Source organism: Echeneis naucrates, chromosome 17, assembly GCF_900963305.1.
Source record: "Echeneis naucrates chromosome 17, fEcheNa1.1, whole genome shotgun sequence".
NCBI lineage: Eukaryota > Metazoa > Chordata > Actinopteri > Carangiformes > Echeneidae > Echeneis > Echeneis naucrates.
The window spans coordinates 5,690,018-5,705,337 of record NC_042527.1 but is presented as its reverse complement, the minus strand read 5'-3'; the positions used below and the strand labels follow the sequence as shown (position 1 = coordinate 5,705,337).

Sequence of the window (15,320 nt, the reverse complement as noted above, 5' to 3'; positions counted from 1 at the left end):
AATTCTATTCAGATTTTTGTAAAAACAGCTCAGTATAAACCCATTTTCAACAAACATGTCATAATGATGTTTTGCTTAGTATCTTTTGGATTTTTTCACTTACCAAATTAATAGAATATGCAAATATAAAATCCTCTGTTCAGAATTTTTATATTATCAGATTTTTTTTCTTGGGGGTAAGTCAAATCTTTTATAAACTATATTATATGCCAATCATTCAGTAACACATAGACATCCTGAGGAGTGAATTTGGGTTTATTGACTGTGTTCTTAGTTCACAAACATTAACAGCATCATATGACTGTCAGTGTCACGATCTGTTATATAGTAACTCAAATGAAGTAGAAGCTCAACTGAATGCTGGAATTCTAAGTGAACAGAAACATGCCTGTGATGAAGTGATCGAGCTCTTCCTTATTTTAGCTGCTATTACAAGGACTACTATGGAGACGTTTGGCCTGAGGAGGACTCAGTCCCTGAAGAGTTTTTCCGGGGTTCAGGGGAGGTCATGGGTCATGCCAGCTCCAACAAACAGGGACAGGAAGTCTGTGTTTCAGCTGGTGCAACAGTAAGAGCTACGCAATATGTGCATTTATTCGTGGAATTCATACCGTACAGTGTTATTTACCGCTCTATCAAAGGCAACTCAGTGTCCACATTTTTCCACAGTTACCAAAGTTGTGCTGAACTAAGGAGTATTGAAAAGGTGGAGCACAAACTCCAGGTATAGTGCAGCTTTTCTTTTCTTCTTCTTTTCCCCCATGATGATTAATAACATATTAACTAAAATAAAACAACAATAATTAAAATAACAACTACATCCACATACTCACATGAAAATCTTTTCCTCCCTTCCAGGGGTCAGAAAGCTGTGTTGACGGTCAGTGGAGAATGGAGAGCGGGGATAATGTGGCACTCTGGGGATCAGGAAGGTGCTCGAGGTTGTCCAGGAGTCGCTCTATGGATTTCCTACCTCAGAGAGAGACCTCAGGAACCAGGGCTCTGTGTGCGCTGTTTGAATCCAAGTCCATCCTGCAGCAGAGCTTCCATAGCAGCCCCGGGTTGAACAGTAACACAAGAAGATACGGCCCCCTGCAGGACTGGAGATGTAACACTCCATTAAAGGATACGACTTTTCAGGTCTGTATGGGACCCACAGGAACATGTTTGATCCAGATTTCACTGATGGTTCCCAGTGAGCCTTGACGCTGAACAGCAGTTTTCCCAAGAAGACAAAAAAGATACAGATACAGCTTAGACACGTCATACAGTGCAGCATTCTTAAACGCAATCTTTGTAACAATTTAGTGACCTGGTAAACCAGGTCCTGGTAAACCATAGTTTACCAGTCAGGTCAGCGCAACAGTGGACCCGACAGCTCAGGTCCCAAACACAGTTTAACATGGGAAACAGTCAGTAACCACATTTCTGACAAAAAGCCATTTGTAAGTTTTAAGCAATTGATTATTAATATCTCTCCTGGGCCATTCTTGCAGGTGGTTGGCTTAGGCTAGTATAAATTTTGGAGGATTGGGAAACAGCCTGACTAACTCGCTAGAAACCATGGAAAAGTTAAACTGGATGTAACTGTTTATGTGTTTTTTGTTTAACAGGGAAGCTTCCAGGCAGAAAGTGGAAAGGCCCTGAATGGGCTCCAAGAGTCGTACGACAGAACATCCAGATACTCACATGGTGAGCAGTGGTGCTGAATTTCATGTTCGTAGTCACCGAGGTCTGATGCGGCCAATAGGATTAAAGCCAGGGTTCCCTTAAAGGCATGAAGTCACTGCTGTATTTTTTCGCCACATTTCATAATAAACACAATTGAAAGGTTGTGAAATCAAGCCCAAGCAGCCATTTAATCCCTGTATTATTACCAGCTCTTTGTTTCTGATGGCCTATTCAGTGGTTGCATAGATGTCAATATGCTGACTTAACCACCAGTCGTCAATTATTGTGTGGCAGAAAAAAATGCTTGAGGGTTCAATATTATATCCCATGAATGATACATAGTCAAAGTATAAACCCTGACAGAGCTGGGTAAACAGTGAACCCTGTGTTCTTTGGCCAAGAGTTGCGAGGAAACGGCTAAATAAAGACAAGGATGTGGCGGTCTAAATACATAACTATGTGTTTTGCACACATGCTTAACATAGGAGCGAGTCTGACCGTGACGCAGACCTTGGCCCTCTGAGCTGTGCCTGTCTGCGTCGTGTAACTGATATCACTCCAGCATGCTGAAGCTTTGAACCAGCGATGCCCCTGGTATGAGTAAGACACAGGCAGGAATGTGAACGGACATCTACAGTGTCCTCTAGAGAGTTTCTGAGGATTACAGACAAAATTTATGGAGTATTAATGCTCTTATGCTGTACCAGTAGAATTTATGACGATTGGGACAATACCAGTAGAGTCTTTTGTAGACTCAACATGGTACCATGTAACCAAAATAGGATGTTAAGTGTGTTGCTGTTTGTGTTTTACCCACTGACACAGATACTGTCCCACCCAGTGCCCATTATAGTGGGTGACAGTGTAGCAATGGGAATGGGAGGTGGAGGGGTGTCCCTGTCCCTCAGTGACTAACAGAGGTGATTGACTCAGCCAAGCAGCAGCAGCAGCAGCAGCAGCAGCCGCCAGCCCACCCTCCCAAAATAGCCAAAGTCTGACAGTGGGGCAGTGGGCTCTGATAAAAATCAGCTGTCGCAGAGGCCACAGGGCTAGAAAAGAGATCAGTCACAGAGAGAAGTGAAAGGCAGAGAGGAAGACGGGCTGTATCACACATTACAGAAGTCTTGAGAATCAGTTTTCCAGCACAGCGGAGATACACAGGGAAGGGAGTGACAGTGATGCTGGATGGTGTTTTAGTGAGTATCCCTCAGCAAGCAAGGCTGCTACATGACATTTTCTTGTATAATAGAAGTACGTTTTGCATGACCGCATGACCTATAAGCAGAAATATTGTGATGTGTAGCGGATCAAGATAAAATTTTACCATTCATTATTATCATGAAATTAAATAATCTTTTTCAACAGCTAAAAACTACTTTTATTCTGAATCAGTTATGTGAGCATATAAATTGTGTAAAAATATCCCACTTGAGAATGATAAAGAGGCAAATCCTGCCATCTAAGACACTGAAACCAGAGGCTATTTAAAAGATTTTAACATCTTTTATTTGCATGATGATTAACTGATTGTAGAAGTAGTTACTGAAGCTAAAAATAAATGATTGACTTTGTCAGAGATGATCTAGGTGTTTTATCATTCGGCCCTTATTTCCCCATGAGCGTTATAGTTATATTGCTGGCATCTTCATTGAGTCTTTAGGAGCTATCAGCTTTCCGCCACTTCCACAGACGCGTCTGAGAACAGTATTACTAAACCTTTTTATCATTGAAAAAAATGTAAGAAGCAGCATTAAGGCTACAAGAGCAAAATGGAAAAAAATTCTAACCTTTCTTGTGTTGTGCTACATGCTCTTGTTTGAGGCTGTCCAATGTGAGCTACCTTTTGGCATGCAGACTTTCATTACAGTCTGCGAATGCCACTGCAATCGGCAACAGCTGGTGGTGGCGAAGGTGGTGGCAGTGGTGGTGAAGAACAAATACCGTTTGCGTTTCCCCATCATTTGTCCAGCTGCCAGTACCCCAAAACACCCTCACAGTACTGTGCTGCTAATAGCTCCTGTTCATTCCTGGAGAATTAACGCAGATCAAAGAGATGTCAGAAAGACCAGGTCTAAATGCCCTGGATTCACACGCCCTCTGTTCATGCTGTTGTATGTGCATATATCTCCAATAATTGATGTAGATGACCTCTCTGTTTAGCAGGCCTCATTCTGTCTGCTCACCCATCTATGTAAAATACTTTAAGTCCGGCCTCGTGAGAGGCGCCAGCCTGATGGTCCATCCTTTTGTCCTGTGAGGGCTTAGTGCCTGAAAAGGGGAGGTGTGCTGAAATCTGGGCATTAGTTACAGCTCGGTGGCCTGTGCAACACACTGGGCTGTTGACCTTTACCCATATTATTCACTGTGCTGTTGTTGTTGAAACATTGTCTGAATTTGTGATATCTACCATACTCATTCCAATATCCACGTCACTCCAATCGCTTTCTACTTTGTTTCAGCGCTGGCTTCAAAAAGCCACTGACTATTTGACAGTAGCAGCGCTGAGGTCATTTTCATGTTTTTCACGGTTCAGTGAGTCACATTCCTTTAGTCAGGGGTTGATGGTTTGATGGCTCATGTAAACAATGTGAAAACAAACTGTGTCACTCCAGCTGAGCTGGCAGTTGTTTTTTCCTTCTCTTAGGTGTCATGATCAGTCCATAGCATGCATGTGGTGTGTGTCCCAAGCAGCAGGCAGGCTGTGTGGGCCTATTTGTTTTTTCAGCCCCCCTAAGTTCAAAGCCTTCATAGAATGCCTTGTTGGTTACTGTGTTTCGTCTTTAGAGCTATAAATCATATGTCCACGGAGCCGTCAGGAAGCCATATTGTGGAGCAGGACATTGTTTCCACAAGTTAACAGGGAGTTACAGCAGTGATAAGAAAGTTTCCATCATTACTATAAATACACACACTATTAACATCACTATAAATACACACCCACACACACAGTGTTATCATTAAACTTGTTGCTGACACTAGACACTCTGCTTTGCTTATTTTGGGCTACACTAATATCAGAGCCCACATTCTGAAGCGTTTCAATGAATCCACATGAGAAAAATGGAAACATCAAAATTTTACTGTCGACTGTAAGCAGTTGTTGTTTTCTCATTAAGCAAATTATTTGTGAATTTGTTGTATGAACCCAACCCTTCACATTTTCTTTTCTATTATAGGTGATAAAATTAGTCCATCACTGAAGAAGGGAGTCTCCCAACCAAGACTACCCAGAGACAGGATATCTACCACCTACTCAGTGAGAGACAGATCAGCTCTCTATCTGTCAAGAGCAGCAGCTACTGACACAACAGGAGGCTCAACACAACCAGTGAGTTCCTGAAATGCTTCTCATTCCTCCGTGGACGACGAGGTCAAGGGCTTCAGTGGGGAATGGCTACTGTGATCTGTCTGTTTGCCTAGGAGCAACGTAACATTTTACTCTCAATCTGTTGCACTTTTTAAATCAACACACAACACTTGTCGCGCGTTATTCCAAGTGATCTAAATCACATTTTATCTGTCTGTCGTTCACCAGGAGTTCATTGGTACCCCACCAGCAAGATTTAAACAGAGCAAGGTATTGTTTGTCCTGCTTTACTTTCATGTCTTGCAAAAGTGTGGTTGCTGTTAAGTGCGTGCTCAGTAGCTCTCTAGTTCACTTTGCTTGCATGAACAAAGTCAGTTAACCTTTGATACAAGCGACATGACTTAGACATAAGACATCACTTACATTCAGCTAAGAGGTTCGCAGCTTACTGCTTCATGTTTTCATATGAAGAGTTACTTATAAAATTCTGTGTATAAATCTCACAACAATTTCTCCATAAGCAGACATCTGGGTTTTTGAAATAGGACAGATAGTTCAGATAAACATGAAAGTTTTATGGCTCTTGCTTCCATTATCATAATGCTACTTTAGAGAATTACAGAAGAAAACACTTAGGGTTGATGTCTTAAAACCTGAAAATGTCTTAATCTTAATTTTCTGTCATCGACATGCAGTGCAGTCTGTAAGTGTTGTATTATTCATTGATTCATTTATGAAATTAAGGCCTACAACACTCAAATTTACCTTAAATTGCTATAATCTATGTTAACAACTATTCACATAACTGGCTGTAAGTGAAAATGGTTGATCACAGTGGTGGACCTATTGAGAATTATCATCTGATGGTGCACATTTTTAGTTAGTTAGATAGGTTTAGTTAAGTTTTAGCTCCACCAAACATTTTGTATGTTATCGGTTCAACAAGAAATACCAAATAGGCAGCAATCAATTACTGGATGAACAAAACAAAGCATTTAACAACTAAAGACCTAGTTAAGATGTTTCCTTGATAAAAAGAAACAAACAAACAAACAATAGTGTCATTGCTACGTTTGCTACAACCAAGAAGCCAAAAAAATAAATGAATGTAGGTTTAAATCAGCTATTCACAAGTCCTTGTTTTAATTTTTTTGGTGCCAAAAGAAAAGATTATGAAAGTTCCTACACTCCTCGTTGGGTGTCTGATGTCTGCCTACTAACAGCTATGAAGTGTTTTGTTAACCCCGGTGTGTCAGAGGATGGTTTGCGATGAAAAACATCAAGCGAGCACAGAGAAAGGTAAAGTATGGCTTGACTGGCCACATGCATGCCATTCAATTATTATGCAACGTAACTAATACTGTTTTTTATAAATCCTGACAACATTACTCCCATCTGTTTCACTTCAAGATGGCTGACGCAGCTAGAAAAATCACAGTTTCACAATCATCTCATGATGAAGATGACCTGCCTCCCCCTCCACCTCCTCCCATACCACCTAGACCCCTGGACTATGAAGCGCCCTCAGCATTAAGTAACCTACCTGTGCCCCCACCTAAGGAAACCTTCTCCACCTTCTACCAGCAACGGCAGAAGAGTGAACTGAAGAGGCTCTTTAAACACATCCACCCAGACCTCCGGGCTAATCTCGATGAAGCCGTGGATGATGACATATTGAAAGTAGTGCAGTCAGAAAACGCACTGGACGCAGCTTATCAGGGTGAAGTGCAGTCCATGAGATGGATTTTTGAGAACTGGAGTCTGGACAATATTGGAGATCCTCATGCTACCAAGAGGCTGCTGGATGATGAGGAGTTAAAAAGTGGCAATGTCAGAGGCACGTCCTCTTTCTTTGAGCAAACCGACAGCTCCCAACAAATGTCTGCTCAGAGGCAGATTTCAGTCAGAGGTGATGTGAGAACGTCAACATGGCTGTTTGAGACTCAGCCCTTAGATTCTTTAAATACATCTAAAACAGAAGAGGGGGAACTGGTGGAGGCGGTGCTTAAAGAACCCACCCAATCAGGAGATGTGAGAGGGACTCGGCTGCTCTTTGAGTCGAAAACACTGAGTGACTTGGGCCGCTGCAACTCTGTAGAAGACCATAGCTTTCTGAAACTGAGATCTGAGCTCCAGGAGCAGAAAGGAGAGGTCCAGAAGACTGTGAAACTCTTCCAGGCAGAGCCTTGTTGTGCCATCAGAGACAAGAGTGGAAACATCCATGAAATCAAATCCATCTGCAGGGAAGACATCAACGACAACAACATCAGCACAACCCGATGGCTTTTTGAAACCCAACCACTGGACCTGATTAATAAGGGAACCGACAGAGTGAAAATAATTCGGGGTATATCACTGGAAGAGGGCCACAGAGGAGGAGTTGACCAGAAGAGATGGATGTTTGAAACTCAGCCATTTGACATGATACAAGAGGCTGTGGGAGAGGACAAATTTGAGGCAACTTTGGCTGAATGTGGAGGAGAGGCTGATGTCATCAACAAAAGGAAGTTTTTTGAGATGCAACCCTTGGCAGCACAGAGAGAAGATTCAGCAGGGAAGGAGGAAATAATTGGTGGGGATGTCAAAACTTCTCTGTGGCTGTTTGAAACACAGCCTATGGACACTCTTAGTGATTCCTATGAAGTTGGGCATCTAAAGAAAATTACCCTTTCTGCGGATGAACAAGGAGAAGTAAAAGGCAGAAAGCAAATATTTGAGAGCTGCAGCATTAAAAAAGATTCCTCATTCAAAGAACAAGAAATTGAGAAGGGTGACGTTAAGGGATTCAAACATCTCTTTGAAACAATTCCTTTAAGCAAAATTGCTCCTTCAGATGATGATATTGTTGAGAAGGCAAATGAGATTCCAGCCAGAGACATAAAGGGTGACAAAGCAATGTTTGAGATGACCCCTTTATATGCCATAAAGGACAGCTCTGGAAACCTCCATAAGGTCACAACAGTTAGCCGAGAAGAATTCATCAAAGGCAAAGTCCAAAACTATAAGTGGATGTTTGAGACCAAGCCTTTAGATGAGCTTGCAGAGGGAAAAGAAAATGTTGAGGTAATCAAAGGCATCACCAGACAGGAGGATACAATGGGAGACGTCAAGATGGCAAAGTGGCTTTTTGAAACTCAGACCATAGACGGGATCCATTCCAAGTTCAATAAAACTGAGCAAAATGCTCCTCAAACAGAGGAACCCTGTAAAGGTGATGTCAAGACATGCAAATGGTTATTTGAGACACAACCAATGGACATTTTGTATGAGAAATCAGAAAAAATCAAGGACGAAGAAGCAATTGACAAAACCAACGTCAAGTCCATTACTTGGCTTTTTGAATCACAGCCTCTAGACAGCATCAAAGATGGTGAGGAGTACAATCTAAAGCTCTGCAGCACCATACAGGATTCTGTCAAATCGGAGGTTGGTGTTCAAACAGTCAAACATCTTTTTGAAACAGAAACCTTGGACAGAATTAGAAAAGATACAAATTCAGAACAAGACATGAGATGTGTTAGCCAGGTCAACTTTCAGTCAGGAGATGTCTCTCGAGTCAAAGAACTCTTTGAATCCCAGTCCCTTGATGAAATAGGATCCGAAATGGTGATGACATCCAACGAGCAGAGCCAAGCTGAACAGATTGAAAAAGGCTCTGTGCATAAATTTACTTGGATGTTTGAGAATCGCCCCATGAGCCTGATCAACAAGGAAAATGATGATGCAAACACTCAGACAGTGAGTGGTGCTGAGAGTGCTAGCACGCAGAACACAAAATTTATATTTGAAACCTCCTCTCTGGACAAAATCCAAACTGAACCCCTTGAGCAGAAGCTGGTCTCGGAGGAACAGCCTGTGAGCAATGTAGATGTGAAATCTAGCACCATGATGTTTGAGTCCCTGCCACTGTATGCCATCAAAGACAAAGAGGGCCAGTTTCATGAGGTGACAACTTTGAAAAAAGAGGAGGTGATGAGTGGTGATGTAAGAGGAGCGAGGTGGATGTTTGAAACAAAGCCACTCGATGCCATCAAAGCAGAGAATGAGGTCTATGTGATACGGGCTGTCACCCAAGAGGATGTGAAAAAAGGAGATGTCAAATCAGCACGATGGAAGTTTGAGACCCAACCTTTGGACTCCCTGACCAACCGAGATGAGCCCTCTGTCAAAGTCACTGAAGACTTTGGAAACAGTAATGTGCAGCTTAATAAGCAGATATTTGAATCTGAGCAGTCATCCAAGAAGTTTGTGCGAATGGTTAGTGTCACTGATGTCCAGCGAGGTGATGTGAGGACCTCCACCTGGCTCTTTGAGAATCAAACCATTGACAGTCTGAAAGGGGAAACCCAGGAGGAAAGTCCAGTAAAAGCAGTACACAGGGAAGACAGTCAGAAGGGAGATGTGAAACGCTGTACTTGGCTGTTTGAGTCTCAGCCACTGGACAAAATCAAGGAGCCCGAGGATGCTTCAAAGCAAGGTGCTGAGAAGGAGATACCAAAAGCTGACGTGAAGTGCACTACCTGGCTCTTTGAGACCACTCCCTTGGACAAAATCACTGCCAACAGTGTTGCTGACACCCTATCTTATCTATACCAAATGAGTTTTGTTCATTCAAGTGGCATCATAATAGAGGCAAATGAGAAAAGTAATGTTAACATGGCTAAGTATCTGCTGGAAAGTAACGAAGGTGTACAAATTCAGAAGGAGGAAGTTGTTGGGGGTAACATCAGGAACATCATGTTACAACTCTTACTAAAACCAACCCTAAAGCCCCAAGTTACTCTTCTCAGAGAGGTGGAGAAGGGTAAAGTCAACAAAACAGTAGTAGAAATGCCAGTCTACCAGTCAGACACAACGATCAACATTGAGAGAGATCAAAGAATACAGAACATCATCCAGATAATTGATGAACTACTTGTTCAAGAAAAGGATTTGAGGAAAGGAATCATAATGCAAGAGAGTGAAGGAGGACAAGCAGAGATGTCAGTTTATTCTCTCATCTGCAGCAGTGAAAGCAAAATTGTGAGTCACGTTATAATGAAGGGAGATGTAAAGTCAACCATTGGAAATCTGTTAGCCACTGCCAATAGTCAGAAGACAGCAGTGTCGTGCAGAGTGGATGAAAATGAAAAGGGAAATGTGAACTTGTACAAAAGCTGCATTGAGAAAGGAGATCTGGACTACCTGAAGAGTCTTCATACGGAATTTTCAGGAGATGAAGTGGATGACAGCTTTGCAAAAGAACAGACGGAAATAGTTCAGGGGGATGTGAAAGAAGCAAAGAGGAGCCTTTGCCAGCAGAAAGAACAGGTGGAGCGAACCATTTCCGATGTTTTGCCAGGGGATGTACAGAACACCAAAAAAGTTTTTTCATCAGAGTGCTCTTTCAGTGTTGAAAACTGCGTGCCAAAGGAAGAAATAATCCCTGGGGATGTCTCATCAGCAAAGCAACAACTTGCAGTAAAGCAACCTGTCATGGTGGAGAAGGAGGAGATTGTGTCTGGGGACATCAGGGCAACAATGCAATCATTAGAACGTGCAAAGCAACAGAGCATGTGTGTCGAGCGGGAGCTCATCACACCTGGAACCATCTATGACATGGACTTGTCCGCCCAGTGTCCTGAAACAGAAGGAAGCACAGCACAAAAAGAGGTCATTGTATCCGGAGATGTGAAGGCAGCTAAAAAGTCCCTTGAAATGGCCAAGCAGCAAAGCATGCATGTGGAGCGTGAAGTCGTTGTCCCCGGAAAAATATACAACCTCAACGTTTCTGCACAAGAGGGAAGCACATCAGCAGTGATGCAATCAACGTGTTCGTCTTCCTCCAGATGCCAGCAAAGCAAGACTTATCCAAAGGTCAGTGATGCAGTGAGAGATCAGGAAAACTGTGTTTCCTTTGAGGCTTGTCAACAAAGAGCAGTCAGAGTCAGTAATGGTGCACCAGAATCACTGCCGCCTTTTGTAAATCATGAGTGTAATGGCCAGACATCAGAGGATGAGACAGAAGAAGTTATCAGAGGAGATGTGAAGGCAGCTATTAGGTCTCTCCAGAGCGCAGCGACAGAACAAAAGCTCCTAGACAAAGAAGATATTGTGAGAGGTAATGTTCAATTGGCTTTGCAATCGCTTGAGAAATCTAGTGTAAATGTATCCAAAGGAGACTACAAAGCTGCAATGATATACAAAAACTCAGGCAGGACTTGTTCAGGGAGGAGCGAGGCTGTTCACAAGCAGTGTGTTGTGGTGTCTGTGCCCCAATCTGACACAACAATGTCTCCTTCAATTTCAGTAACCTGTGAAGGACAGCCACCCATTACAACACAGAATTCAACGCCCAACCCTGTAGCAAACGGAAACTCTAAATCCTTCAGCTCTGACATTGTAACGCCTCCACTCCTTCAAAAGACTAAAAGACAAAGACTACAGGAGCAGAAGCCAGCTTTACCACCAAAGCCGCAATGGATGAAATCAGTAGTTGTGGAAGAACCAAATATTCCACCTCCTCCTGCTCCTGAAGTTGCTTTCCCTGTTGAAGATGGTGGAAAGGGTGCAAATATTCTTCCCAAACAAAAGAAACAGATTCCCATGCTCTCTACAGACAAATTAGAAGAAAATAAAACCAGCAAACGAACCTCACAGGAAGCTCACTGCCAAAAGTTTGATGATAGAGTACAAGGTTCAGTTCAGTTTAATGAGCATCTCCTGACGGACTTAAAGACTCTGGAAACGAAGAAACATAAAACATCATCTACAGGGGAAAGACCAGACTGCCAAGGATTGAATAGCACTGTAGAAATGGAGAGAAATGTAATACAGAAAATTAATGCAGCCGAGGAGATTCAGATGTGTATGAAGAATTACGCAGACGATGATAAACGTGATATAAACATGAGTTTGCAGACTGTGCTGCAGAATTTTGAAAGAAAGGAAAGCGAGTCTTTGGACAGAAACATCCCTTCGTTATCCAGAGGGGTAAAAGTAACAAATGATTGTGACAGTAAATATACACACAAAACTGCTATTCAAAAGAACAAATCAAACCCCGAAACTCCCAGAAAAGAACTCAGCAAAACTGAAGTGCAAATGTCGAACACCAACAGTCTGATAGAAACATGTCAATTACAACAAAATGACCTCAATGAACAGCATCAAAAGACTGAGGAGAAAGTTGTTCTCAGACAGAAGAAAGTAAAAGAGACAGAAGATGAGCGGCGGCAGAGGCTTTCTGTCCACAAGGACGAGATCATGAAAGGAAACGTGAAGGCAGCCATGGAAATTTTTGAAAATTTGAGAAAACGAGAGGAACTCCAAGGAATTCTATCGCAGGTCCAAGAGATAGAGGGAGAAACCACCAGGGTTGATGTTGGCTCCTTGAAGACATTATATGAGAATGTCCCTGCTTGGATGGAAACACCCAGCAGAAATGCCAAGCTAAGTAAAACCCAGGAAAAGAAAGCTGAAGTGGAGGCACAGGATGACGATTTAGAAAGTATCTCCTCTGTCGAGACTGTGTTTGAAGATCTGGAAAAGGCAAGTAAAGAAATAATGAATCTGAAGAAAGAGACTTTAGCAAAACTTCTTGACATTGAGGAAGCAATTAAAAAGGCTTTGTACTCCGTCTCGAATCTAAAATCTGAGGCTGACATTGCAGGCTTATCAGGACTATTTGATGAATCTCTCAAGTCTGAGCGAAACCTTCAACCCTCCAACAACATCAGGAAAATAAGTATTGTTTCAAGCAAGGCCACATCTGGCCAAACCAAAGAGAGCACTGATGCGAATCTGCAAACAGTTACTGATTCAAGTTCTCCTGAGCAAGAAGTGGCCAGACAAGTTCCCAAGAGGCCACTCATCAGGCAGTCCTCTTCCCAGTCCTCCCCATCATTCATCTCCATTCACTCAGCAGCCAGAAAACCTGCTGAACAACCAAAGGCGGCCATGTCAACATTTAAACCAAAAACAGAGGCTAGCTCTCAAAGTTGCCACGATGGAAACATTGACCCGGGACGGGAGTTGGCTGCAGAGTATTCAAAAAATGGATACAGTCCTACACAACGCAAAGTCAGCGTCCTCGAGGTGAAAACCGTTCCAGAGGAACCTGCAGGAATAATTGGCACAAAGACTGTGAGTGAAACATACGAGGAGACTGATGGGCTTGGCAACATGTTTCTCTCCTCCATGACTTCAACATTTGTCACCAAACAATCTGACACCAAATCATCTGCTCTGTTTGAAGTGGTTGGGAATCCGACCAGATATGAAGTCATGACTTCTCCATTAATGCGTAGATCTGGTCGCCTTTTTGAAGATAAGGCGCTGAGCAACGCCAAAGAGGAAGGGACGGTGTTCGTAACATTTAGCCAACCAAAGGAAAAGCACTAAAGAAACCACCTAATGCGCTGCATTTCCCTGTCCTTTCATTTTGGAAGACCAATTATTCCATTTGTGTCTTTATCACACTGCTTTATTGACAGGCATTCGTTAGTCATAAAACCGATGATCTAAAATCCTGGAAAATGTTGACTTTTACTTGAATTGTGTCTTATTGATTTTATACTGTAACCAAATGATAAAGTGTTATCTTCTTTTATTCAAGCTTAGTATAGTTGACATTGTATGTTTTGTTGTGTAAATGGTGAAATAAATCCCAGTTTCAAAAAGTGATTTCTATTCTTTGCACTGGTGCCTAATTTTTCTCTATTTGTTGATGATCATGGATGAACCTCATCAACCACCACTGATGTGTGCATCAGGCAGGTTAGCTCGCAATTAGACAACTTACAAAATGTTCAGCTCTTCATATGTATTTTCATTAATTATATATGTTCATTAAATTTAACAAATTTTGTGCCCTTGCTTGGAAACAAAGTAACACTCCAGCCTATTGTCTTCCAGTAGGCAAAGACAACTGCATAAGTAAAAAGACAGAAAAGTTCTGTAATGCCAAACTGTTCAATACAAAATCCAATTTAACTGAATTTGTTTCACTGAAATAGTTCCAGCCACCTGCCAAGGAAATGTGCTCTGCCTGTTTGACACCAGTCTATCCAATGGAAAAAATGGTGGCCAATAAACTAATCTTGCACAACAACTGTTTCTGCTGCAAACACTGTCACAAGAAGCTCAGGTGAGGATTTTTACAGTACAGAACAGTAAAATGACTTAATGCATGCTTATCCTATTTAGTGCATTTGATTCTATGTTATATCGGCGATTGCTATTCACAAGATTGTTATCAAGGAAATGACACTGAAATCGCTCACTGCAGTTGATCCAGTATGAACAAACCAATCAAATAAGAAATTCAACAGCAGATTTAAATTTAGTTCAATGTCACAAACACTGTTGTTTTGTTCTGTTTCAGCATTCACAACTATTCATCTCTTTATGGGGAGTTCTACTGCATTTCTCACTACCAACAGCTTTTTAAAAGAAAAGGAAATTATGATGAGGGATTTGGGCACAAACAACATAAAGACCGCTGGATTCAGAAAGATAAGGGAACAGATGAGCCAGATGTCTCATCAGCTCGCAAAACTCCAAAAGCCAATGTCAGCACGGCTAATGGGGAGAGAGAGCTGTCTGTCGCTGTGTTTGTTACAAAGTCATCTGTAAGGGAGTTGGGATACAACAAAGGCACTGATGTTAAGGGTAAGCTGAAAATGAGCTGGCCGCCAGAGAAGAAGAATACCGGTGTTCATTCATTACAGAGAACGTACACACCGCTTCTGAAAAATAATCTCCCTTTCACTGATAAAGCAGTCACTAATAGCATGAGCTTCACAGAGTATCAGACAAGTGAGAAGAACCAGCTGAAGATCAAGCAGGCGGACAAAATGGAAGTGCAGGGAGCAAAAGATTTATCAAAAACAGTAGGACTTAACTCCAAGTGGGAACCAAAACCATTGAGCTTTCCAACCAAAGCTGGACTTGTCCCAGAGAGAACCTCTCCGAGAGAGCTCAGCTTTACCTCACCCTCCACAGAAAAGGCTTTTATTGGCAGAAACCAGAAAACAGAGCTAATAAAGGCGATGCCGACGTTAAAGACAAACTCTAATCCCACAGGAAACAGATTGGGCGTATATGCAAATAAAGGCAAGAAGTGTGTACGGTTTTCTCCCAGCATTGATGTGGCTCATTATGACAAGCCCTCCGAACTGATCTCAGAGCTCCCAGACTCACCTGAAAACAATCAAGTCAATAAATCCAAAGATCTAAAAGATGGAAGCAATAGCTCTGATCATTTGGCATGTGAAGTCAATAAAAAACAGATCGAGAGTGAGGTGAATCCTGAAATCTCTGAAAATAAATGCCTCGAAGAAACAGCTAACACACCGAACCA

At 42.2% G+C, this 15,320-nt stretch overlaps 1 protein-coding gene across 1 annotated transcript; it reads left to right on the top strand.

The window, feature by feature from the left end:
- The first annotated feature begins 443 nt into the window (after window positions 1-443).
- On the top strand, window positions 444-13,628 carry xirp1 (xin actin binding repeat containing 1). Its single transcript, XM_029525579.1, has 7 exons — window positions 444-568; window positions 670-724; window positions 859-1,140; window positions 1,614-1,692; window positions 4,848-4,999; window positions 5,207-5,248; window positions 6,389-13,628. Exons 1-7 carry the CDS (start codon window positions 444-446, stop codon window positions 13,358-13,360), a joined length of 7,707 nt encoding a protein of 2,568 aa, XP_029381439.1. The 3' UTR covers window positions 13,361-13,628.
- The last annotated feature ends 1,692 nt before the right edge of the window (window positions 13,629-15,320 follow it).

What these genes read in the sequence shown, in the direction of transcription:
- xirp1 (XM_029525579.1), top strand. Translation starts at nt 444, where the DNA reads ATGGAGACGTTTGGCCTGAGGAGGACTCAGTCCCTGAAGAGTTTTTCC. An exon ending in TAAAGGATACGACTTTTCAG is followed by an intron (nt 1,141 to 1,613) that starts GTCTGTATGGGA and finishes TTTGTTTAACAG; the next exon opens with GGAAGCTTCCAGGCAGAAAG. An exon ending in AACATCCAGATACTCACATG is followed by an intron (nt 1,693 to 4,847) that starts GTGAGCAGTGGT and finishes TTTCTATTATAG; the next exon opens with GTGATAAAATTAGTCCATCA.